Below are 27,141 nucleotides of genomic sequence, written 5' to 3' on the forward strand. Positions count from 1 at the left end.
AAAAGAACCACTGGCACCCAATTATTGTGCACAGCATACAGTTGTAGTCGCCCAACACCCTGCCTCCACACGATTGTAAGGGCTCACCCCTAGAGAATTATATCTGGAGCATATATTGGTGTAAAGCTGTTAGATTAACAGTGACACTCAATTTTACTTTAGCCTTACTTTGCATTAGTTCACTCAAATTCCACTTTCATGCTCTTAAATTCGCACGTTGAAACATGAGGCCCACCTTGTTTGACCCAAATTGATGGGTCAAAAAAAATGCCCATTGACTTCAAAGTGTTTAGAGAATTTTCTGCCATTTTGCAAATTTTTGGCAAAGAGAAACAGGTCTGATTTGTCCATCACTATTAAATAGGCATTGACTCGGGGTCCACTAAAGAAGCCCAAAATCAGCCATATCGTCTAAACTATTGCTATTGTTGAGCTCAGCTCAGAAGCAATGTCATTTTGACTTCCCATTGGATTCAATGCATTCTACCCAATTTTGACAAATTTGAAGGATATTTTGGGAAACTGTATTTTTCATGGTAAAGAACTATTTTGCCATGGCACAGAGACTGCAATTGGTTCCAGGTTTTAGAATATTCTTCTCCTTCATTCTTGTGTCAATACGAATTACCAGTGACATCAACAAACTGAGAGGGTAAGTCTTAGGCCGGTAAATCATCCTTGAGGCCCTCCTTTAGGCACATTTCAAAAAGTCATCATTGTTCCAAGATACTTTAGTGACTAGAGCACTGCAATTAATAGTGTATAGTGATGGGTAGATTTCTCCTGTTTTGCCGAAAAATGTGCAAAAAGAAATTCGTGACACACACAAATTTGGAGGCGCGTTCCAGAAAAGTCATTCATGCCAATTTTGATGCCAGCATTAAAGTCAATGAGTGTCTGAATAGTGCTGACGTGCGCCGATTTTGATGCAATCGACTTTTCGGACAAGAGTCCAAAATTTTTTGACGCCGCCGAATTTTTGTAGGAGCTTAGCAAATTTATTCATCGGCGGCAAGATGCGAAAATTCACCGCAAATTCACACCAATTAGTGAAGCTACTAGTGAAGCAGAGAGAGAACCTCTGAACAATGGAAGAATAGCTCTCATTGTACATCCAAGTGCATAGAAAATCTCTACTGAAGATGGAGAGGAAGGCTATAGAATTTTGAATGAGAGGGTACCTACGTTTCCAAAATAGTGATAAATGAGTGATAGTTCCTGGGGAGTAGGTTCAAATTGTATCTTGCACTGATTCAAGAGACAATAACAGGTTTCAGAGTAATCCCCATACCTGATAGTGGCATCTTGTCCTCAGATACTCAAGTTACCCCTCTGGAAGGAACAACAGATGCTGGAGGGCGTTAGGTAGATACATTGCAGCAATGACTGATGAGTTTGGTAAGCATCAATATAATCAAAATACATTATATATATATATATAAAAAGATAACAGGTATAGCACGCACTCCAAGTAGAATAAGTATTTATTGATTAAAAGGAATCATTATAAAAGCATCAACGTTTCGGTTCTTGGCCTAGAACCTTTGTCAAGATGCAAAACCAAATGTTTGTTATATATATATATATATTATACATCTCTATATCTAGTGTTCCCCAACCAGTGGCTCACAAGCAACATGTTTCTCACTAACCCCTTGAATGTTGGTCCCAGTGACCTCAAAGCAGCTGCTTATTTTTGAATTCTTGGCTTGGAGGCAAGTTTTGGTGCATAAAAAACAGCTGCCAAACAGAGTCTCCTGTCAACTGCTGGTCTACAGAGAGGCTACCAAATAGTCAATCACAGATTTATTTGGAATGCCCTGGAAGTATTTTCAGGCTCGTGTTGCTCCCTAACTTTTTTTTTACATTTGAATGTGGCTCATGGGTATAAAAGGCTGGAGATCCCTGATCTAGACACTTGAGGAGGACATCCAGAATGTTTTCCACAGATATGGCTGGGGTAAAGAAGGTTCGATACTGGCCCAAATATATGTTCTGTAATATAATAACTCAGGTGGCTGATTGGAGCGTTTCTTTGTTTCATGAATCAGGGGACTCCTGCAAAGCACTCTTTTGGGGCCCTGAAACTCTACAGAGATCAGAAAGCCTAGTACATAGGTCAGACAAAATTATGAGCTTTTGAGCTGGAGAAGTATAAATATATTCTAGAAAGTTGTAAATGGAATAAAAACATTTGAAATTAAAAAGGAAATTTAGGCAGGGTGTTTTTTAAAAAATAGTTTGCCCTGTTCTGCATGTTGCTTACATTTGTATTGTGCGCTAAATTTCTTCTTAAAAACTCCTACAACTGCTTTCCTCACTAATTGTGGTTTCTGCAGCCTATCTCATATTTTGGCACTTCTTTTTGCCACAACCTCACACAGTTTTGCAGTATTTTCAGATTGTGGTACACACACTGCTTTGTGTTTAGTGATATGCAACACAGCGCAGTAACTTTAGAGAGACTATAGAAAAACGGAAAACATTTTCTTGAAAAATTAAATGATTTTTGATGCCGTTATTGAACATGGAAGGAATTGGTGCCAATTGGGTGCATTGCAGCTTCCTCCTTGGACCCAAAGCCAACCTTCTACAGTCTCTCTATGATTTCCAATTGTTTATTAATTTAAGGATCTAAGATATAAATGCATAGAAAGGCACGCAGTTCATGCTAACTGATAATTTCTTGGAAGGATTTAACTAGGGTGATTTTATTAAAATTAGAATTTGAGTTCATGTCACAATGTGATTTTTGTGTTCTATCAGGATTTTTTTTCACAATCAAGTTTTTCCCATTTGATTTTTTTTAAATAAACATACAAGCTGTCGAAGGAAAATATCACTAATGGCAAAATAAACTTGACTGCACTTAACTGTGTCTCCTTGAATTTTTAAAAAGAAATGCAAATTCAAACATTGATTTATCAGTATCCCCCCATTTAACATTGTAAAATATTCAGAATTTTACCAACCAATGCCATTGGCATGTTGACATTTATTCAATAATTATGTATGTCTGCTATTATTGGATGGCTTATTCTGGTTCCCTGTTAAATATTGTTTTGAGTTCATCTCTGGTTTTAACAAAATAATATAACATTTGGGTAGAAATATACAGAAGAGAAGCCCACAGCTTGAAGAGATTATGGCAAATATCTCCACTGCCACCATGTATTTGCCTTTGGTGCTCAGATAGGCCGGGATCATTGTGATCCAAACACTGCAGAAGAGCAACATGCTGAAAGTGATGTACTTGGCCTCATTAAAACTGTCCGGTAATGTCCGAGCCAAGAAAGCTACAATGAAACTCACAGATGCCAACAATCCCATGTAGGAGAGGACAATATAGAAGGCAACTACTGAGCCTTCGTTGCACTCAATGATGATTTTTCCTTGTACAGAAATTGTGTCCAGTTCCATGAAGGGTGGAGAAATGGCCAACCAGGTAATACAAATAAGAAACTGAATGAATGAGCCAATGAGAACAATGCATTTTGCCATTTTGGTCCCTATCCATTTTCTCCATGAGTTTCCTGGCTTGGTGGCTTTGAAAGCAATGCAAACCATGATAGTCTTGGCCAGGACACAAGAGACCGCTATGGAGAAGGTGATTCCAAAAGAGGTTTGCTGGAGCATGCAGGTTATATCTACAGGGCATCCTAGAAACAAGAACACAGAGAGGAAGCTCAGCTTGATGGAGACAAGGAGAATAAAGCTCAGATTGGAATTGTTGGCCTTCACAACTGGAGTATGTCTGGATAATATAAATATTCCCAGTGTAACTGCTGCTATCAGGAAAAGGAAGAAAGTGATGACTATAAAGGCAACACCCAGGGAATCAGCATAAGAGAGAAACTCAATTTGCTTCTCAATGCACATGGTTTTATCTTTATTAGGCCATTGACTAGCTGGACATTTTAGGCAGGTTTCTGTATCTGCGAGAGAAGAAAAATAATATTATCAATTGTGAGATACTGTTTCCAGTTCAATATGGCTCATTTATTAAGCTGATTTGTGCCACAAGATCCTTATGGCAACTATTGTCAATGACATGCGAAGTCCAATATTATAGCATAAATATTACTATCATTCCTTATATATTTATATTGCACCCACATCTCCCACAGCACTTGAGATTATACATCATTCTTAGTAGTTTTGTTAAATTACCACTTATACTGGAGATCTCCCCCTCTGAGCAGGGGGCACAGTCATAACAGCAGGGCGGCACTCTTTTCCTGGGGATTTTTCTCTGGCCAGGAGGGCAGTTGGCCGAGCACTGGGATTTTAGAGTCTGTCGATAAATATGAAAGTATTAGTGTAGAGCCAAAATGTCATCTACGCAATATGCCATTTTTGTACCCACAATGCCTTCTTCTTTTAGCCTGCAATGAGCGCAGACTTTTCCACACCCCGGCTAATGCACTTGTGGGATCCCACACACGCAGGACTGCAAATCATGTGACAAACAGACGTCTCCTGAAGAGCGGAGTATATATCTTAAATGCTGTACTTACTGCTTCCTTTGCTATACATTGCACATTAGTACATGGGGACCAGGACCACCATCAGAAATCGCAGGGCCCCATATGACAAAATTTCCTGGGCCCCCTGGGCTGCGCCCACCACAAGCCCCACCTACAGGTCCGCCTTCCCCACCACAGAGTAAAAAAACAAAAAAAAATATTGGCGGCTAGGGTTTCCACATGTTAATAAAAAATAAAAAGATATTGGTGGTCAGGGCCCCCCATAAAAAAACATTTGTGGCCAAAATTGGTGGTCAGGCCCCCCCCCCACACATTATAAGAAAATTGGTGGCCAGGACCCCTTAAACATCCATGCCTTCCCAAAGTCAGCAGCTCTCAGAAAGATGGGGGGCCCAGTTAATCTAGTAAGTGTGGTGTAGCCGGGGCCCCCCTTACCCTCGGGCCCCCTACAACTCTCCCACCTGCCCCCCCTGATGGCTGCCCTGACAGGGACTATGTTCTATAAGATTTGATCACGGGGATATTTGCCTGCTCAGCTAACACTTGTATGCGGCTGACTAAATAATTTAAGCAGAGTGGAACCAAGTGGTTTCTAATTGTGCAAAGATACTGTTTAATAAATCTCGCAGAAGTATTTGATGCTACAAAGAGGATTTCATTTACTGGTTTCCCTGCACAGTTTAAGTCTCTGCAAGTTGGATTAAAACAACCTGATTTTGATTTGAGCAACTTGGGAAATCCTTACCGACCCAATCCTGGGGATAATTTGGCTTTCTAACCCTCCTCCAGAATTTTTTAACAGCAATCCATTGATTCGGATATTAACTATAATACAAACTCATTTCGACACAAATTAATTTTATTGGGTGTATCATGAATTCATTTATCCACGTAAAGTATTTATAATGAATTGATATTTAGAATAATTGATTGTACATGAATTAGAGCAAATCATGAATTGTTGTAGATTTGTTCCTTCTATTTGAACTGCTAAAATTATGAATTGATGCTATATATATATATATATATATATATAATATCAAAACAGGGGGGTTGTGGGAGCTCTCTAAAGGCTTTAAAGTATATATATATATAAGTATAATAAATGCTATTGCATATGTACACAAAACAGGGGTTATTTTGTTACAAAGTTATGATCATAAAATTGATAAGCCACCATACCACGTCAAGGTAAACCCCGAATGGCGGTCCCTAACTTATTTTATATTTTATGTGCATTTTAGCATTACCTGTAATCAATGTCCGTTGAACGCTGTTTTTTCACTAAGGGCTACTACCTTGACGTGGTATGGTGGCTTATCAATTTTATGATCATAACTTTGTAACAAAATAACCCCTGTTTTGGGTACATATGCAATAGCATTTATTATACTTATATATATATACTTTAAAGCCTTTAGAGTGCTCCCACAACCCCCCCGTTTTAAACCCCCCCGTTTTGATATTGTATATATATATATATATATATATATATATATATAGATTCCACAGTTATATATATATATATACATAAAATGGGGATGTTGATTAATTGAAAAGACTTTTTAAGCTTTTGAATAAAATTGAATGGATTAATACTCTTGTACTGAGTGCAGGTTGAGACCTTTGTTGCTCTAAATAATTATCTTTATTTTTGTCTCTTGCACCGTTGGTTATTTGTGACAAGGTAGACTATTTCTGAATTGCAATAGAGTGCACAGCCATCTCTTTATAAAAACTTGCTATGGTAAGACTGAAAAACTTGCCCCCATTTGTAAATGATGCCGAGGTTTTAGCTGTGTCATTATGTTGTATCACATGGGTGACGTATATCTGTAGGTCCCCAGACATCTCTTCAGGGGTTGTGGAGAGTCAGTGGACATTTGTGAGCTACTGGCCAATGGTTGGAAAATGGGAACTACTGTTTTTCATAAAGCCCCTCCATTGCTGCACATTTGGGTTCAAGGGGTTAAAAAGATGTCAAGGACTAATTTATTTTCCCTACTTTTGTAAGAAGCAACGACTTGCACTTTGCCCAAGAATCCAGCCCTGCCTGTGGTTATTCATGAGAGGCATCTAAGCGGCATGTTACACCCTAAGCAATCCCTTTTACTTGCCTCCCTTTTACTTGCCTTCTTATTTGTGGCTTTTCTCCACGTTATTTTTTCACTGTTGACTTCAAGATTGCCCTGGGACTTGGACCAAGAGAATTCCCCAACGTCGGTTTTTATGATTCCCCGTTCTCTAGAATAAATCCAGTTGGTAATCAAAAAATACACGGGAACTTCTCCATCCTTGTCATATTCCATTTGTCTCCCCCAGGGATCCACAAAGTGCAGGTTTCTTACGTAATAGTGCAACTGTATAAAGAGATTATATGAATAGCAAATGCGATATATATGATACAGGTATGGGATTGTTAATCGGAAACCCCTTATCCAGAATGTTCCAAATTATGGAAAGGCTGTCTCTGATAGACTAAATTTAATCTAAATAATCCTAATTTTTGAAAATGATACTTGATAGTACTTGATCCCAACTAAGATATAATTCATCCTTATTGGAAGCAAAATTTGTTTATATTAATTTCCTAGTAGACTTAAGGCATGAAGATCCAAATTATGGAAAGATCTGTTATCTGGAAAGCCCCAGGTCCTGATCATTCTGGATAATTGGTCCCATACCTGTGTGTATATATATATATATATACGGATAAAAATCTTTATGTAGTGTCATTGCAATAAGTATCTCTCGCCTTTCAAGGTTTCCAATTATTGTGCTATATAAATAAATTGATTGATGATGATGATGATGATGATATGATAAACTTTGCCCACTGACAGCTTCTAACTGGATTATGCCCGGATCATTTCATGTAATTATTGTGCTATATAAATAAAATTATGATGATGATGATGATATATAATGATATGATAAACTTTGCCCTCTGACGGCTGCTACTCTAACCCTAACCCTAACCCTAACCCTAACCCTACTACTACTGGATTGTATCCAGGTCATTTCATGTAAATTGCTCTTACACAATTAATACAATAAATTAGTCCAGAGTGAGTTCTATTTCTGTAACTCTGTGTGCAGCTTTAATCACAGAATTAAAGTGGGGTATGTATAAAGATGGTTATTGTTCTTTAAGCCGCACCCCTCTAGACCTGGCGTTGACGGGACTATGAAAAGTGGTTGAAAAAGGAGTGTAAAAGCACCATTTATTTTGCTAGAATTACAGTATTGTTTCGTTGCTGTACAATTTTAGACTTTTGAACATAAATGAATGAAATCTATTACTTGATTTCTGAATGTATTTCTGTGGATATATTTCTGTGTGTGTCTTCCCAGCAGAGAAAGTCTATTGTGCAGCGCGTGTGCCATTGTGTAGACGGATTTGTACACTTTGTCCTTTGCTGAAAGAAATCGCCAGTTTTGGAAACTTTCCTCCCCAGTGCAATTCCTTTTAATGAATCCATAAAATTCTCTGAACAAACTGTTGTTCTCTTGATCAGGAGTCCAACATTCCAAAAATATTGCCAGTAAATCTGTGGATAACGGGTCCTCTGTGACGGATGATGCATAGTCGTTGAAAAGATTCAGTAATATCTCACTCTGATTGGCACGCTCATTAAACATGATGCTACCATTAAATAAGCTAATTATAGAAAGTAAAGGTGAAAACCATAGGACTGGAATCACCAACGTCTTTTCTTCAATTAGTTTTTCTAAATTTTTCATTGATCTAAAAATGGGAGCAGAAGGGACCCCACACAAGACTATAACCTCAGCAGTTGAGTATTTCACTCTTTCAAGCTTTATCCGGTTGTTGGATGAGTCTTCCGTTAAAGTTATGAAGGAATCAACGCAGGCGCCATGTTTGATGATCTCATTCTGGAGGTTCTGACTCTCTCCGCTGTCATCAGCAACTGCCACAATAATCACCCAGGTCCATCCTAAGCGTTCCAGAAGCTCGGCAATAGCAACATGTCGGATATAGTCATTGATTCCTGTACTAAAGAAGTTTGGAAACAACACTTTGTCTCTTAGAATGGGATTTGTGGCGCCATAACTGATCTGGAAACAAAGGAAAATAAGTACTGAAATACCAATAAAGAGAATAAGGGGCTTATGTATCAATGGTCGAATTTTAGAGTAATGAGATTTTTTTTCAATGCTCATAAATTCAATTTTATTCACAATTTGAAGGTGTTATTTATGAAAAATGTGAAATTCGATCAAATAGTCGACCGATAATTAAAATCGAATTTGAATCAAATTTGAATCGAGTTTTCCTCTGGAAAAAAAAATCAACTTAATTTTTTCAAAATAATTTTTTTTAATTTTTTTTATGGGTTGGACATTTTCGAAGTTACACTTGGCAAAAATTTGGCTCATCAAGACTATTAACATCTTCACATAGTTCAAGGGACCTCTGTCATTGACTTCTACATGAATTTGGCAGTTTTTAGGTGGAGAATAGTCAAATTAGAACTGTTTCCAGGGCTGAGGTGTGATCTCACATTTAAATTTGAGTTTTGACAAAAAAAAATAGAAAATTCGTCTTGATAAAGGCTTTTCGCCGAAACGTCTGGGTGATTCTCATTTCTGGCAAGGGTGTCTGCTCACTTGTTTGACTTGGTATACGCATTGTGAATTGGTGGGATGTAAATGCTCAAAAAAATTTAAAAAAATGTTTTTTCTCTCTTTGATATGTAAATACTCTGGATTCAAATTGACTGTATAAGTTTGTCAATGCAATTATATTATATAAAAAAAGCTTTTTAAGAATACCACTGTGTGAATATGGTAATGATTACTTTTTGAGTGTGCACGCCCTATATATTTTCAATAGGTTCACTATAGAGGAAGCAGACTCTACAGGGGGGCATAGAAGGTATAGTGGGCCCAGTGAGTTTTGGGGGCCGATTCACTAAGGGTCGAATATCGAGGGTTAATTAACTATCGACTATCGAATGGTCGAATAATCAAACGATTTTTACTTCGAATTCTTCGATTCGAAGTCGTAGTCATATTCGAAGGTCGAAGTAGCCCAAAAAAAACTTCGAAATTCAAAGTTTTTTACCTCCGAATCCTTCACTCGAAGTTAGTGAATCGGCCCCTAATGTATGTCTATGACAAGTGTCTTAAAGCACTTATACCGCTGGGTTCAATGACGTTAAGTCTCCTCTTTGGGTTTGATTAGACCTATTCTTGTTCATACTGTAATTTTTAGCCAGTCTGTATTCCCCCCTCCATCCTAAAATAACAGACTCATGATGTAAAGTTAAACCTACCTTAGTAGTACCTAAAATACTTGTGCATTTTTTGAATCCTTCATACACATTGCCTACCACCATTGCCCACAAATGGTTTCATTTGGTTTAGCTGTATCAGCTGTGTGTGGTTATAACACAGTATTGAATGTGATTGGTCTATATAACAACCTACCTGCAGTGCAGCTGAAGAGAGAAATAAGTACCACTGTAATGGAAATCTGTAAATGTGATCTTAATGTGCTGCTCTAAAATACCACCTGCCATGGCCTAAGGGCATTTAAGACCTTGTACAAGAAAGTCCAGTCAGGAGAGCACCTGGGATTGAAGGAGAAGTCCTTCCTGGGTGTTATCACATTTCCTTTAAATAAATCACTTGTGTCATGATACCCATAAGACTTTTCCCTGCCAAGCCTTCATTGACTATGTGTGCTACTGAGCATTTTATTGATCAGACCTTTACAGATCTTGTTATACTGAAGTACCACTCCCTGCTCTAGTAAACTGCTGACTGATTACTCCAGGTCGACTTGCACCCTCTACTCTGCCTTTTCTTCTGCAAGCCAGTTGACTGCATACAGCAGAGATCTTCCTATATACTCCAATCCTTTCATTGATTGGTCTACAAAAATGAAAACTCCAATTGTGTTTCAGCTCTCATGAAACATTTTTCTGTTGCCTTTGTTACACCCATTTCTGAACTTTTGTTTCAAGGACTGCTGATGTTCCCACCTCACAGACCCTACGATGGTTCCACCATTGGTCTTATTACCATATCTGTTCCTTCTCAAGGTACAATGTAATCTGTTTCAGCTTCTTTCTGGTCTAAGAACATTTTTTGGAGACTTTATTTGTAAAAACAATTCAGTGGCTGTAGCTGGGTTCTGCTTTTGCTGGAAGAGGGAAGTAAGTGGTAGGCATTGCAATAATTATTATGCTTAAACAAGATCACCATTGAACTTTTTCTTAAAGTTGCCAAATCTTTCTCCAGATTAGATCTTTATGGAGCATATAATCTCATTCCTATCAGGCAGGATTATGAATTCAAAACTGCTTTCAACACTCGAGCACTTATTCTTGCCTTTGGGCTATTTTTTGAGACTACATAAAGGACTTTGTCACCTTCTTTTGTCCTGTGTTTTAAATCTAGATTATATTGCCTTCTGAAGATGAACTTGTCTCTCTTATTTAGAAGGTCCATTTCTAAATAAGAGTTTCATGATCTTCTTTCTTGGGTATTTTATCTCTTCCTCTGGATTTGAAATGGATCCTGATAATGGTTTCTCAGATTGTGGTTTCCATCACTGCCCTTACCAGAAGGGGAACTAAAAGGATCCCATGGTCAAAAGTTCAAGTGATTTTTGACAAGTTAAAACATGCCTTATGTCCTGCTTCAGTTCGGGTTCATCACACGCTCCCCCCTCTTCATTCTAGAAGTAGATGTCTCTAATCTTGGCTTGGGAAATATATTGTCTTTTTACTCTCAAAAAGCTCTTGTGAGAAAAAAAATGATTATATTGGCAATTTTGTACTATCGGATACCAAACTCATCTTGGAGAAATAGCATCATCTTTTGGAGGGATACTCTGAACCTGTTGTCATTCCCTCTGATTATAATCTCTACTAAGTCTCTACTTAAAGACTTAACCCTCACCAAGACCAATAATCTTTTTTTTATTCTGCAGGATTAGATTACTTTTGGTTTGTTAGCATTCTGCCCCAAAGAATACTAAGGCTGTTCCCTTTTTCAATTACCGTTCAAGCTCCAGCTTCAATCAAACCATTGACAACGTTTCCAGAAATTATTGATGACTTTTTTGATTCAGGATTTCACACAGGTTGTTTCTTTCTGCTTTCATCGTATGGTCCTCTCCACCCTTTCTTTGGTTCATGGTCTAATATTGCTATGGACATTGTTGATTTGGCCAAGTTCTCAAATATGGCGACTATACTGGTTGTGGAGAGTAATATAAAAAGTCTGAAGACCTTTGTCCTAGAACAACAGTAGATGTAAGAAAATGCAAAATAAATGCACTGTTTTTCCAACATCTACATGCAATATTTTTTGTGACAGCCTCCTGCAAACGGATACCTTCAGATAAATTATAGGGATGTTTGTTTATATTTATTTTTAACAAGAAAGACAAATATTTTACTGCTTTTTAACGGAAATATAGGAGTAAATTTGATTAACAAGTAGATTTACCTGTGTGTATCCATATACACCAAACAGCTGTGCTATAGGTAGAGATGGAACTGAAGACTGATCTCCAATAAATCCAGGGATTTCCCCTTTGTCCCTACAGGAATAATTAGGAACCACATTCCCAGGGCCAGATAATATCTGCAGGACACTCCTTATAGCGAGACGTGGATCAAAGCAAGAATCATATACATCATATCCCAGAGTGATGTTGGGTAACAGATCAGGGTTCTTGTTGATCTCATCAATGGCAAAGAGAAAGGTGCGGATTTCCTCATAATCTTCAATATATGGACTGTGGGGAAATATTATGTGTTAGTGAGTAACTACAAAGCTCATTCACAAATACAACCTCAAATGTGGCATGCAGTAATGGAGGCAAAGTTGTGCACAAACTGATGCAATTCATTCATGTGTCCAAGCATGTTCCTTGCACTTCAGCCTAGTTTCACCTATTTCTGCCTGATTTGTGTATTGCAATGCCTTTTAAGGGTAAAAACCCTGGAATTACTGACATCCTTGGTATGTAATGTAAATTCAGGGTTGCATCAATATCTGCTACTGACATGCACCAAGCAAAATGCGAACAAATGCTATTATTGATACAGGTATGGGACCTGTTATCCAAAATGTTCGGGACCTGGGGTTTTCCGGATAATGGATCTTTCCATAAGATCTAGAAAACCATGTCAACTTGAAATCAACCCAATAGGCTGGTTTTGCTTCCAATAAGGATTAATTATATCTTAGTTGGGATCAAGTGCAAGCTACAAGTACAAGTTGTATATTAAACTTTATAAACACTGGCAGGGTTATCTCTTTGGGTTCTAAAATACTGCCAATTTTTTCATAAATTACTGAAAGTTTGCCCAGGTATGGTAAACTTTGTGATTTTTTTAGTTACCAGCCTTTGGTTGCCAAAATAGGTGTCTGTGGAGTTTATTTATTTAATTAAGCAGCTAGCCTGTTTATTCAGCCCAAATTGGAAGAAAACATGTTCATGGTAAAATCACAGAGACTTTTCAAGGACTGATATAGCAGATATATGGCCATGCCCAAAGGAACGTTACTGTACTTGTACGAGTCAACTGCCAAGTTGGTACCATGCAGAGAAGTATGAGGATAAAGCACAAGTAGAAGAAGAAATAGCCAAGGTCCATGACCAAGTGACAACCCAGGGCTTTGGGGACAGTGCTGTAACCTTCAGTGAGAGGCCAGAAGAAGGCAGGAGATCACACACTAATCAACCTTCAATCGTTTCATGTTTCCATTCCGAGAAATAAAGGGATGCAGTATTTAATTCTTGCCTGAGGTTCTACCGTCTTCATAAAAGAGTTAATTATCCTACAATTCCTATTTATTCTAAATTGGCATACTAGTGGAGAATATTAGCTCTAATAAAATGACTTTGTTCGTTGAATTGCTGCACCTTATTGTTATTTCTACAGTGTCATCTTTCTCACAGACTAATACTGAACAACTGAGATGTTTGAAAGCTTCAGCTCACAGATCTAACAAACTAAAACACAGATAAGAAGACCTGGGACACACGCTATGTCAGATTCATGTGTAATGACAATTTCTATAACACTCACTCTATGCAGAAGGGTATGGATCTGATAGGCCCAATAGGAATATATTTCACTCCATGATTCATAGTGAACACTCCTCCAATGATGAGGTCTCCATCCTGAATGTATTTGTATTCATACTTGGGCTTTGTGATGTGAATACGGCACTGTAAGTCTGACCCACTCAGCTCAGTACTGCAATGCATTAGGCTCAGGGCTGCCAGGCACAATATCAGTTTAATATAATGCAGTGAGCAATTTCTCACTGAGTCCCACGTACAGATTATCATCTTCTCCTGTTTTCTTTATGTAATCGAAACTTAGAATAAATAACATCTAATGCTTGTTGAGTGAGGAGGTGTATTTAAACATCAGCATCCTTATAAATAGTCACTGCCTGGGGATATTTTTCTGGACTCATATGAGTTCTAAAATATGTAAAGTCCTTTTTTGTTGCTCTCTGCAAATAAACACTATAATCATTGCCAGTTAGTAGTTTTTAGCTTTCACTGAACTTCTGCCGCTCTTTAAACATTAATGTTGAAACTGAAAAAAAAGTTTAAATGTTCTTTAACCCTTTCACTGCCAGCCAATTTGGACAAGTTGGTACTTTTTTTGCCAGACCATTTTTGAACATTTTGTGCTCCTTCACTTTAGGGGCCTTTTCTGGGGGTATCTTTTAGTTTACCCAGAAAAACATGATATTGTTTTCAGGACAACCTAAGATTTCAAATTATGCTAGAATTGTGTTGCAATTCCACTTCTGTAAAAAGATATGGGCTTCTTAGGGGCCGATTCACTAAGGGTCGAATATCGAGGGTTAATTAACCCTCGATATTCGACTAGGAATTAAAATCCTTCGACTTTGAATATCGAAGTCGAAGGATTTAGCGCAGATAGTTCGATCGAAGGATAATTCCTTCGATCGAACGATAAAATCCTTTGAATCGAACGATTTGAAGGATTTTAATCCAACGATCGAAGGAATATCCTTCGATCAAAAAAACGTAGCCAAGCCTATGGGGACCTTCTCCATAGGCTAACATTGACTTCGGTAGCTTTTAGATGGCGAACTAGGGGGTCGAAGTTTTTTTTAAAGAGACAGTACTTCAACTATCGAATAGTCGAACGATTTTTAGTTCGAATAGTTCGATTCGAAGTCGTAGTTGAAAGTCGAAGTAGCCCATTCGATGGTCGAAGTAGCCAAAAAAAACCTTCGAAATTCTAAGTTTTTTACCGTCGAATCCTGTACTTGAAGTTAGTGAATCGGCCCCCGAGTGTATAAAAAAAAATAAAAAAACAGTGCATGATACAAACGCATATATCAGAAACATATTTTATTTTATGCACGAGAACACTGCAGATTTAAAAAGTTCTGTGTCTCCTAAACATGCCAATACCAAATATATATAGTTTTATGAAGATTTCTCACTTCTATAGATCAAAACCTAGAAGCAGCAAACTACCAAATTTCCACAGCACCGCTTCACAAAACTGCATTCATCTGATTTCAAGGCCAAACATTCCACTAACAGTAGGTTTACCCTAAAAAAATACACATTATTGGAAAGAACAGATTCTAACGAGTTCAAAATGGGTAAATATATAGTTGTACTTAAAACTACCAAGTTGCAATTCTTTCCTAAAATTAGCAGTTTATATGAAAATGTGTTACATTTTTGAAAAATGACTCCAAAGTGTCCAGTCTACAGCATTGTATCTCTAACATATCAATACATACCAAGATAAAAAACCCTAAACATGAAAGCCCGGGGTCCGCTGAACAGTTTGATGCCCAATATGCATAGGTACCCCTAAGTTTGATGGTGTATAGGGACCCCAGAATGACGACACCCCATACTAGTTATCAGTTCTGTTATTCCAGATACTGCAAAATCAGCACATTTACAGCATTTTTCAAGGGGCAAAAGTACAAAAATGTATGTTCACCCCAGAAAACGATATATTTTTAGAAAGTACACATTCCAACAAATCTAAAATGGTTATGCATGTCTTTCTACTCCAAAGTACCAAGCCGAAAAGCTTTCCTAAATTTGGCAATTTTTATGACATTTACGAAAATCTCATCACTACTCATCAGTACATACCAAGATAAAACACCCTAAATCTAAAAGCCCGGGGTTAGCTGAACAGTTTGATGCCCAATATGCATAGGTACACACCTAAGTATGTGGCATACAGGGGCCACAGAATGAAGACACCCCATAGGAGTAATTAGTAATTCCTGGCAAATCAGCACATTTACAGCATTTTTCAAGGGGCAAACATAGAAAAATGTATGTTCACCCCAGAAAACCATATATTTTTGTAAAGTACACATTCTGACGAATCTAAAATGGGTATGCATGTCTTTCTACTCCAAAGTACCAAGCCGCAAAGCTTTCCTAAATTTGTTATACATACCAAGATAAAAAACCCTAAATATGAAAGACTAGAGTCCGCTGAACAGTTTGATGCCCAATATGCATAGGTACCCCTAAGTATGTGCTGTATAGGGGCCCCAGAAAGAAGACACCCCATTTGAGTTATCACTTCTGTAAATCTAGATACTGCAAAATCAGCATATTTACAGCATTTTGTGACGGGCAAAGGTACAACAATGTATGTTCATCCCAGAAAACCAAATAGTCCACCAATAGACTCCAAATGGGTTCTAGGAGGTCCCCCATAGGCTAAAACAGCAATTCGGCAGATTTTAGATGGCGAATCGTTGAAGTCAAATTTTTAAAGAGACAGTACATGATAAATTTCGATATTCAAATTTTTTAATTTTTTTCAGATTCAAATTGAATTTGGACTATTCCCTTGTAGAAGTACACAAAAAATAGCTTGAAATTTGAATTTTTTTCATCTGAATATTCACCTCAACCTTTGATACATCTGCCCCTTGGGTTTATTAACCATGAAATGTCTATTGTAATAATACCTCTCGCCAGCAGGGGCGCCTGCTGCCTCTACTTCTACTCACAGACGACACGCACCGATGCTTTGGGGTTTGGCAAGCCGAGTCTAGAGGGGTTATTCTCACTATTTTCTGAAAACCAAATCCACACCAATTTTTCAGAATATTTATAAAATCGTGAAAAAATCCAGATCATACAAATTTTCAGATTTGTCACCGAAAACTGCAAATTTTTTGAATTTGTTGCTGAAACCTGCAACTTTTTTGGATTTGATGCCCAAAAACCACAAAATGTTGAGATTATTAAACAAACCCCAGTGCAGATCAGGATTTTAACAGGACATCTGCCATTGACTTCTAAGTGAACTCAGCAGGTCTGAGTTGGAGTACATTTTTTTTGGGGGGGCTTTTAATATAATCTGGGTTTAATAAATCACTAAAAAATTTGAGTTTTTATGTATGAAAATATGATGGTTTTCCCCTTTAAAAGCCTGACATAAATAACCCCTTGATGTCAGTGTCTTTTTCATTCGGCAAGCCGCGTGATGTCATCGAGCTTGGAGCAAAATTAAAATTTTAAAGGGGCCATGGTGAATTGTTCATTGCCCAACGTCGGTCTATTTCTGACCTACTGTAGGTGCGCTTCTAGTCTCTTTCTCTGTTCCTTGGCCCCTATTTGTTTCTGACTACCCTTCTATTGCTGTCTGAACTGACCTTTGCCTGTATTTGAATATTCTTTTTCTCAGGCGGCTCCTGCAATGCCGCCCTCTCGTCACTCAAGGCTGGGTCAAGCCGACCCGCACCCTATGTCCCAACATTGGCCATCGCGCTCTCCTCCCCATGAGCACATACTCCCCAACTGTGACTGTGCGTGTACAGGCCTGCAAAGAAAGAGGCTGATGTTCTTCTGCTTAGGAAATATGTGAGAAAGGTTTCTAATTTTATTCCTAAGCAGAAGAACATCAGCCTCTTTCTTTCTCCTGACAACTTCCTTGACTACTTGCTGGTCAGACTGGTGGGAAAATGACCAGCAGGTGGCGCTGTTGTAACAAAATTCATTCATATTAACAGTACATGTATCCCTTAATATCTTGGAATTAAAAATAAATAAATTATGAATGTAAATGACAAAAGTGCTTAGAATAGTCCCCTCATCAATTTTATATTCACTTACTTTAAAGGTTTACCTATGCTTTAAAGCAGCTTATTCTTCAAGTACTCAAAGATTATAAGCACAGAAGTCAGTATAGTTGATATATGTGTGTGTGGAGGGGTCGTGTGTGTGTGTGTCTGTGTGAGTATACTGAATATAAATAATATACACTGGGTTTCATTTAAAGGGGTTGGCCATACACAAGCAGATAGAAGCTGCCGATGGACTGACTCAGCAGATCTGGCCAGAAATCAACTAGATGTCAATCAGGCAGGTTTGATATTCCCATTGGATCAATTCTACATCTGCACACTGACACCGTCCTCGATCTGCCTGCATCAAAATGATAAGGGCCAACAATCGGATCAGCCCAAAATGGCAACCTCACCAAACAAGTGGATTTTCTCATTTGAAGTTGGTGCACATTTCATGTTTAGTTTTCTCTGCCATTTGCTCCTGACTTAACTTCTGTCCACACCCTAATATTTAACATGAATAATAAAGGGCAGATTTATCAAGGGTTGAATTGAAAAATCTAATTTAAATTTAGATTTTCAACTTATTTTTAAAGTACTTCGACAATCGAAATTTGATTTGAATTTGAAAAAAATTAGACTATTCAAATATTGAAATTGATCATGTACTGTCTCTTTAAAAATTCGACTTTGACTATTTGCCATCTAAAACCTGCCGAATTTGCATAAAGGGGACCTCCTAGAACCTATCTGGAGTCATTTGGGGGCAAATTTATCAAGGGTCGAAGTAAAAATTAAAATTTTGAGATAGTTTTAGTGTACTTCAACTAGGGAATAGCCCAAATTCGAATCTAATTTGAAAAAAATTTGAATATCAAAATTTATCATGCACTGTCTCTTTAAAAATTCTAAAACCTGCCGAATTGCTGTTTTAGCCTATGGGGGACCTCCTAGAACATATTTGGAGTCATTTGGTGGATTTTGAAACATCAAAGGTTTTTTTTTTGGAAAATACTTTGATTTGAATTCGATCGAATACGATCCAAATTTGAAACGAACGATCGACTACAGCCTATTCACCGAAGTTAAAACATTCGATTTTTTTTTAATAAATTTCTGTTGGTCTTTTTTTATTCGAATTTCGAGTTGATAGGAGTTAATAAATAAACCTGCCCCAAGGTCTCCTTTATTTTTTTCAGTTACGGAAGTAACCCACACTCTGGAAATCTATTCTGTATGAATAGCAATACAATTGCACAGTGAGTGGGTGCTTAATGGGTGCTGCTGCTGGAGATAATAGAAGTCACAATGAACACATCACACTGGGCTTACGAGAGTCTGTAACTGTCACAATGTGACAATAATTTGGTGTATAACTCGCACCTTCTTGAGCTGAACATTTATTGCTGGCGGAATTCACAGCTGATGATTCCAAGGAGAACTAAAAGGAAATAATGAAGCACTGGGGACATCTTGTGCATGAAACAGATACAGCAGTTAAGGAGAAGCAGCTGTTCAACGTTTTTAGGCCCAACATGAAGATCACAAGGAAAACATCTGGGCTGGAGTCAGTGATATCAGGGCCTGGAAATGCAGGAAACCTCGAGACTCCATTGTAACGAGAGAGCAGAGAAAGTTGCGAGTCATTAGTTGTTGTGCATCTTCCAGGCAATTCAATGACAGTTAGATGTCCTCTGCCTCAAGTAGGGTTGCCACATGGCTGGTACTACACTGGCCTAGCCGGCCAAGACTTGGGCCAGTATTAGAAATTTACTGGTAATATATTTGTTGGTAAATATGTAATTACTTCTTATTCTGTGTCCCCCTCCCCCACTTTCAGATCAGTCCTGTCCTCTCCTGTCTCTCAGTCACCTGCAAATTCCCCAAGTTTCTGCTGCATTTGGCCAAATCTGTCTCACCTCATTTCATTGCTAAAGGCAAATGGAGCTCATATTGGAGCAGGGGCTGGTGAGACACCAGGAGAAAAACCCAGTGGGACCCGCCAGCCAGACCACTCCCTGTATGACCTCTATCTCTGGCCCAGGTATTGACCGTAAGAAGAAAAAGATACACGTGGGGGAGCTGCTGTTGGAGTGGGGGGTCCGGGGGTCTCTGAGGCAGAAGTCCCAGTGGACCATGGGCCCCCCAGTCTGACACTGCAGTGGGATATAGAAAAGTTTCTGTTAGTGACAATGAAAAGATCAAAAAGAGAAAATTACAGTAAGAGCTGCCAATGTGTTGTCAGGGAATGTAAAGGCACTTTTGTTTATACGTTATCAAGCGAATAGAGACAATGAACAGACTGACCAGGCAACTGACTCACTGATTTACTAACATTTGTAAAAGTTTTTTGAAAAACATGAAATACATGAAAAACATGAAATAACTTAACTCTCGATCCTTTGACTGAGTTTGGAAAGTGCCAAAGAGCTGATTGTCGTGTACCTCAAGTGTATGGCAAAGAGCAATCACATGAATTAAACCTTCTGGGGAATGCAAATACCCATAACAATAGTGATGGGCGAATTTATTCGGCAGGCACGAATTTGCGGCGAATTTGCGCGTTTCACCACCGCAAATAAATTAGCAAATTTGCAGGAAATTTCACAGGAACTTGGAGAATTTCATGGCGAATCGAAATGGGAGAAATCCACCCATCACTACCTAACAATTAAGTGAAGCAATGATGAAAACTAAAGACTTGATTAACTGCCATTGCTCTTCCTAGACAAGGGACATCTGAGAGGGACAAGGGTGAAAAGTCTCACTGACAAGAGAACCTGACCTGTCCCCTCATCTGCATTGGACATTGGCCTAATCACAATAATGAAAGAGATCCACTGGCCGACATTCATATCAATTGAACTGAATCTGGTCTTGCGACTCCCTTATTCTTCCTCATCATTATGAATATTAACATGTACCGGCCCATTCCCACCTGTAACTGGTTCTTGGTAGTCAATATCCTTAGTGAATAGGCCGGGATCTGCACTTACTTTCTCAATGTCCCCATCATGGTTGAACACATCTATTTTTAAAAGGTGGATTTAAATGATTACTGTTGACATAATTTATCCTTAATGATTTGCGGTATTTCTATCAGATTGATTGTCCCCTATGGGCCCATTATCTGTATTACATGACACGTTATAACTTTTTCCTGCACAAGTACTAGGGGCGATTGTTCCCAAGTTGCTTTCTTTGGATGTTCTGGAATGTTAGTTTCCCCCAACAGCATTTGTTTCAGCTTCTGGGTTGACATTATAATTTAGGACCTCAGTTCTCTCATTGATTCTTCTGGCATCATCCACAATCAGTTCCTCATGCAAGTTCTCCTTAGAGAATGTTGTGTTTACACTTAGCTGAAAACATTTTCCACCTGCTTTCAAGTTGCAATTCTCTTCATTCTGTCTGACTTCTTCATAAGTCTCCTTGGCCTTTCTTCTTTCCTATTATCTTCATTCTGTCTGAATTCTTCATAAGTCTCCTTGGCCTTTCTTCTTTCCTATTCTCTTCATTCTGTCTGACTTCTTCATACATCTTTTTGGTCCTTTCTTGTTTCCTATTCTCTTCATTCTGTCTGACTTCTTCATAAGTCTCCTTGGCCCTTTCCTGGTTCCTATTCTCTTGATCCTGTCTGAATGCTTCGTAGGTCTACTTGGCCCTTTCTTGTTTTCTATTATCTTAATTCTATCTGAATTCTTCATATGACTTCTTGGCCCTTTCTTAATTCGTATTCTCTTCATTCTGTCCGACTTCTTCATAAGTCTCCTTGGCCCTTTCTTGTTTCCTATTCTCTTCATTCTGTCTGACTTCTTCATACATCTTTTTGGTCCTTTCTTGTTTCCTATTCTCTTCATTCTGCCTGACTTCTTCATAGGTCTACTGGACCCTTTCTTGTTTTCTATTATCTTGATTCTATCTGAATTCTTCATATGACTTCTTGGCCCTTTCTTGTTTCCTATTCTCTTTATTCTGACTGATTTATTCATAAGTCTCCTTAGCCCTTTCTTGTTTCCTATTCTATTCATTCTGTCTGAATTCTTCACACGTCTCCTTGGCCCTTTCTTGTTTCCTATTCTCTTCATTCTATCTGATATCTTCATAAGTCTCTTGCCCCTTTCTTATTTCCTATTCTCTTAATTCTGCCTGAATTCTTCATAAGTCTCCTTGGCCTTTTCTTGTTTCCTTTTCTCTACATTCTGTCTGACTTCTTCATAAGTCTCATTTATGGGGTGCCGTTTGTCCCAAATACATTCTGTATACAAAACTATCCCTAATACACAGAATGAATGTCTCTCATGGTATATAAGTATTTGTGACCATACACAGAGAAAAAAAATATACAAAAGACTTATTTCTATTAAAGAATGAAAACAAAATCTGGTTAGTGCACAAAAGGATGTCATTATATCACAAACTCCATTCTGTACAGTTTAACAAGCAATCTGTCTCACAAATGTATAACCTCCATGTAACGGACGCACTTATGTGCAAAGTTACTTACAGAATGAATTATGTAAAAACAAAGTTGGACATAATTTATAATAGTGTAACTAACTAGTGCTTGTCAAGCTAGATTTGACTGACAAAATAGATATCTGTGACAGAAAGCAAGATTTTATAGTACAGGATTCATTCTTTCCACAAAATGACAGTTTTGTTTCCCAAAACAGATAAAATAACCATTCTGTGAAGCAACACTGTCAGTCACATTCCTGAACCAATAAGAACAAAGCTTATTGCCATATACAAACAAGATGAGAAGTGGCCAGCTCTGCTCCACATGGCTAAGCCAAAGTATCTGAACTGATATAGAGGCGCCTCTAATGTCCCCTGTGCTGCATAGTAATAAACATGAACAAACCTTTCCTAAAAGAGCTGCTGTTAAACACTACAGGTTCATAAATGGAAGTGTGTACAAATGGCTGAGAAATATAATGCTGCTGTCACAGCCGGCACCCAATACCAGAACAAGTGCCAAGTACCCTGGTCTCGGCTCGGCTTCACCAGTAGTGTGACCACCGTTGGGCTTCGGGAGGAGCCCTCAGCTTACTTGGGTGCCACCTGGACTTAATGAGGGGTACAAGGCGAGATGTTCTGGCTGGCGAAGGGGCACGGCTGTTAGCAAAGTCTTTTTGGGCCGAAGGTCACGGTACAAAGGATTAGGCAGAATCATAGTCAGGCAGGCTGGGTCGAGGCAGGCGGATAGCAAGGATCGTCAAACAGGCAAAGGGTCAAAACCAGGTGATCAAACAAGGGGTTAAACAGAAGCGTTGTCAAAAGCAGGCAAAGGTCAGGTTCCAGAAGTAAGAATAGTCAAAATAGCCAGGCAGGGGTCAAAACTGGTTTAGAATATAACAGACAGATTAGCACAAGGCTCAGGAGCTCCAGGAAATTCAATCCTATCACGGGCAATGACAAACTGTGGGAATGCCCCTTTAATACTTTCAAATTTGGCGCCATTGCACGCTGACGTCATCACGCCAGTGCGCATGTGCCTTTAAATCCGGAAGTGCGCATGCGCACACGCACTAAGAGAAACCCGGAAGAGGAGCAGCGCGGGGCGCCGGGAGTCCCCGCCGAGGGGGCGGCAAGCGTCCCTGCCGTCCCCCCACTAGACCACCAGGGTGAGATTTCGTTACATTACCCCCCTCTCTAGGGGGGGCCACTGGACCCCCAGGTTTACCAGGAAATTTGAAGTGGAATTGCTTCCTGAGGCAGTCAACCTTGATGTCTTCAACTGAGACCCAAGAGTTATCCTCAGGACCAAAGCCTTTCCACCTAGTAAGGTATTGTAGCTTACCACGCACAAGACGGGAGTCAAGGAACTCTTGGATCTCATATTCAGGCTGACCTTCAACAAACACTGGGGGAGGAACAGACAAGTGACGAACATTAGATGCAGGTTTTAAAAGGGAAACATGAAAGGAGTTAGAAATTTTGAAATTAGAAGGTAATTTTAGACGAACAGAGGAAGGATTGATTATGGCAATGATGGGATATGGACCAATGAACCTGGGACCAAGTTTGGGAGAGGGAACCTTCAGTTTAATATTCTTTGTAGATAACCATACCAAGCCCCCCACCTTGTACTGAGGTGCCTCTCTACGGGATCAGCAGCTTTTTTCTGAGCCGAGGAAGCTGTGGACAGAGAGTTGTGGACCTGGGACCAAATCTTAGAAAATTGTTCTACAGAAACATTGGCAGAGGGTACAGGAGAGGCAGAACCAGAAAAAGAAAAAGCTTTGGGATGTAATCCATTAACTACAAAAAAAGGAGATTCCCCAGAGGACGAGTGGGAAGCATTATTATATGCAAATTCAGCCCAAGGCAACAGTTCAGACCAAGTAGACTGGTTATGGGACACATAACATCGAAGATATTGCTCAATGGATTGGTTGACCCTTTCAGTTTGGCCATTTGTCTGGGGATGGTAGGCAGAAGAAAAGGATAACTCCGTACCCACTAAAGAACAAAAAGCACGCCAAAATTTAGAAACAAACTGAACCCCTCTGTCTCAAACAATATTTTCAGGAAAACCGTGTAACTTAAAAATATGAGTAATAAACAGGTCAGCCAGGGTTTTAGCAGAAGGAAGGTGTGGAAGAGGAATAAAATGAGCCATTTTACTGAACCTGTCTACCACCACCCAAATCACAGTTTTCCCTTGAGAAGAGGGCAAATCCACAATAAAATCCATGGAAATGTGGGACCATGGTTTGGCAGGAATGGATAATTGATTTAGCAGACCCTGGGATAAACTATGAGAGCATTTAGATCTTTGACAAATTGTACATGATTTAACAAAAGCTTTAGTATCCAACTTAAAAGAAGGCCACCAAACATGACAGGCAAGTAAAGAAGTTGTCTTTGCAATACCTGGATGACCTGCCACCTTTGAATCATGAACCTCCCTCAACACTTGTTCTCTAAGCTCCTCAGGTACAAACCATCTACCAGATGGAGTTTCAGCAGGAGCAGAAGACTGTAAAGGGGACAATAAGGAAGAGAGATCAGATTCTAAGGCTGCCTTTTTTGAAAACACATCTGAATAACTAGAGTAGACAGAAGGTAACCCTTCGAGTATGGTAGTGGCCACTATTGAAGGAATACAAACACCCCCACACTGAGACCCCCACTGAGTAACCTCCCCAGCCACCCAATCAATAAGGGGGTTATGGACCTGGAGCCAAGGTAACCCCAAAATAAGAGGGGAAGAAGCACCTTCAAAAAGGAAAAAAGCTATTTCCTCACAGTGAAGATTATTTACACACATAGATAATAACACAGTCTTTCTGAAAATTTTACCTGACCCTAAGGGTCTTTTGTCCACCGCTAATAGCTTCATGGGAACACTTAATGAGACGGAGGGAATATTATGTCTGGCTGCGAAGGCAGCATCCAGGAAATTACCCTCCGCCCCCGAGTCCACAAAGGCGGACACCAAAATAGAGCTCATAGGCCAGGTTAATTTGACCGGTAATAGAAACCTTGAGGCAGATTGGGGAGAGGAAACTCCTGTACCCAAATGGAGCTCCCCTTCTCCATTTAGGCTTGGGAGTTTCCCGGCCTCTTAGGACACAAGTTTAGAAACTGGCCCTTCTCTCCGCAATATAGGCAGAGACCCAGGAAGCGACTGCGTGCCTTTTCCTCAGGGGATAGATGAGTAGTGCCTATTTGCATAGCTTCCTCCTGAGGAGAGGGCACAGAGGCCTTAGAGAACTTATCAGAGGTAACTAAGGCAGATTTATCACTGGAAGCTCCAGGAAAATTTGAAGAACCCTTTTCACCCCTTCTCTCCCTCTGTCTCCTATCCACCTGGATGGCAAGGGACATGAGATCGTCCAGATTAGAAGACAGAGGATAATTAACAAGACTGTCTTTGACAAGATCAGACAGCCCTATACGGAACTGGCTACGTAAAGCCAAATCATTCCACCGGGTCTCTACTGCCCACCGGCGGAACTCAGTGCAGTACACCTCCGCATCCCGTTTCCCCTGGCGTAACTTACGAATCGCAGTATCGGCCAAAGAGGCACGATCCGGGTCATCATAAAGTATGGCCATGGTCTCAAAGAAAGTATCTAAGGAGAAACGGGCTGGATCAGAGGCGGGCAGTCTAAGAACCCAAACTTGAGGGTCACCCTGTAATAGGGTCATGACAAACCTTACTTTCTCCTCACCAGTTTGAAACGAGTGAGGGAAAAAACCAAGGTATAATTTACATGCCTCTTTAAAGACAAAAAATTTTGTTCTATCCCCACTGAACTTATTGGGAAAAGCAATTTTGGGTTCCTGGGGTCTAGCAGAATTACCCCACATAGCAGAGGAACCCCCAGGGGAAGAGACTACTGGACTGATTGGCTGCTGTGTGGTTTCAAGCTTGAGGGTCAAATTGTGAAACCCCTGAAGCAAGTGGTTTTGTTTCCGCTCATGGTCCTCCATGCACTGTAGCAGGGCAGTAAGGAGCGCTTCGGTGGTAGTTGGAGGAGGCGTAGCGGAAGCAGCAGCAGAAGCACCGTCTAGACTTTCGTCCTCCATGGCCCGTGATAATGTCACAGCCGGCACCCAATACCAGAACAGGTGCCAAGTACCCTGGTCTCGGCTCAGCTTCACCAGTAGTGTGACCACCGTTGGGCTTCAGGAGGAGCCTTCAGCTTACTTGGGTGCCACCTGGACTTAACGAGGGGTACAAGGCGAGATGTTCTGGCTGGCGTAGGGGCACGGCTGTTAGCCGAGTCTTTTGGGCCGAAGGTCACGGTACAAATGGAGCAGGCAAAATCGTAGTCAGGCAGGCTGGGTCGAGGCAGGCGGATAGCAAGGATCGTCAAACAGGCAGAGGGTCAAAAACAGGTGATTAAGCTATCGCCCCATATCACTAATTAATACTGATATAAAGATCTTTGCTAAAACTCTATCTGAACGGTTAAATTTGCAGCTACCTAAGCTGATACATTATGACCAAGCGGGGTTTATAAGGGGGCGAGATGCGGCTGATAACATTAGGAGAACAGTAAATTTAATGGATATAGTGAATAAAAAAAGGTTGCCGTCTATTGTGATATCTCTGGATGCCGAAAAGGCATTTGATCGGGTGGACTGGAGGTATCTCTATGCAACACTTGAGATCTTTGGCATTAGGGGTCCATTTCTAAACGCAATCAAGCGCCTTTACGGTAAACCAATGGCAGAAGTGAGAGCTAGTAACATTAAATCTGGAGCTTTTGAAATTAAAAGTGGGACACGTCAGGGGTGCCCACTATCTCCCCTCTTGTTTGCCCTCTGTATAGAACCACTGGCACAGTATATTAGGCAAAAAGTGGATATTACAGGAATAGAAATCGAAGAGGAGGTTTATAAGTTAAGCTTATTTGCAGATGATATTTTATTAACATTGGGCCAACCACAAATTTCATTACCGAACTTATATAAGGCCCTAGATGCTTTTGGCCGATTCTCGGGATATAAGGTAAACCTATCTAAATGTGAGGCATTGAATCTGAATATTCCTTTGGAAATTGCAGAACGGTTGTCAGAGTCATTTAAC

At 39.6% G+C, this 27,141-nt stretch overlaps 1 protein-coding gene across 1 annotated transcript; it reads right to left on the reverse strand.

The window, feature by feature from the left end:
- Positions 1-2,837: 2,837 nt before the first annotated feature.
- On the reverse strand, positions 2,838-25,661 carry LOC108704047 (extracellular calcium-sensing receptor). Its single transcript, XM_041577304.1, has 8 exons — positions 25,607-25,661; positions 20,530-20,619; positions 13,565-13,757; positions 12,162-12,264; positions 8,298-8,567; positions 6,620-6,847; positions 4,171-4,294; positions 2,838-3,935 (listed from the first exon to the last, which is right to left on the reverse strand). The coding sequence occupies exons 1-8, from the start codon at positions 25,659-25,661 to the stop codon at positions 3,007-3,009; spliced, it is 1,992 nt and encodes a 663-aa protein (XP_041433238.1). The 3' UTR covers positions 2,838-3,006.
- Positions 25,662-27,141: the final 1,480 nt, after the last annotated feature.

The sequence above is a fragment of the Xenopus laevis genome, chromosome 1S (genome assembly GCF_017654675.1).
Source record: "Xenopus laevis strain J_2021 chromosome 1S, Xenopus_laevis_v10.1, whole genome shotgun sequence".
Taxonomy (NCBI): Eukaryota; Metazoa; Chordata; class Amphibia; order Anura; family Pipidae; genus Xenopus; species Xenopus laevis.

Excerpts from the sequence above, each read along its gene's own strand:
- LOC108704047 (XM_041577304.1), bottom strand. The coding sequence starts at position 25,661 with ATGGCCATACTTTATGATGACCCGGATCGTGCCTCTTTGGCCGATACT. Across the intron at positions 12,265-13,564 it reads TCCATACCCTTCTGCATAGA|TCCATATATTGAAGATTATG; the intron begins GTGAGTGTTATA and ends ATTTCCCCACAG. Across the intron at positions 3,936-4,170 it reads GGAGATCTCCAGTATAAGTG|ATACAGAAACCTGCCTAAAA; the intron begins GTAATTTAACAA and ends CTTCTCTCGCAG.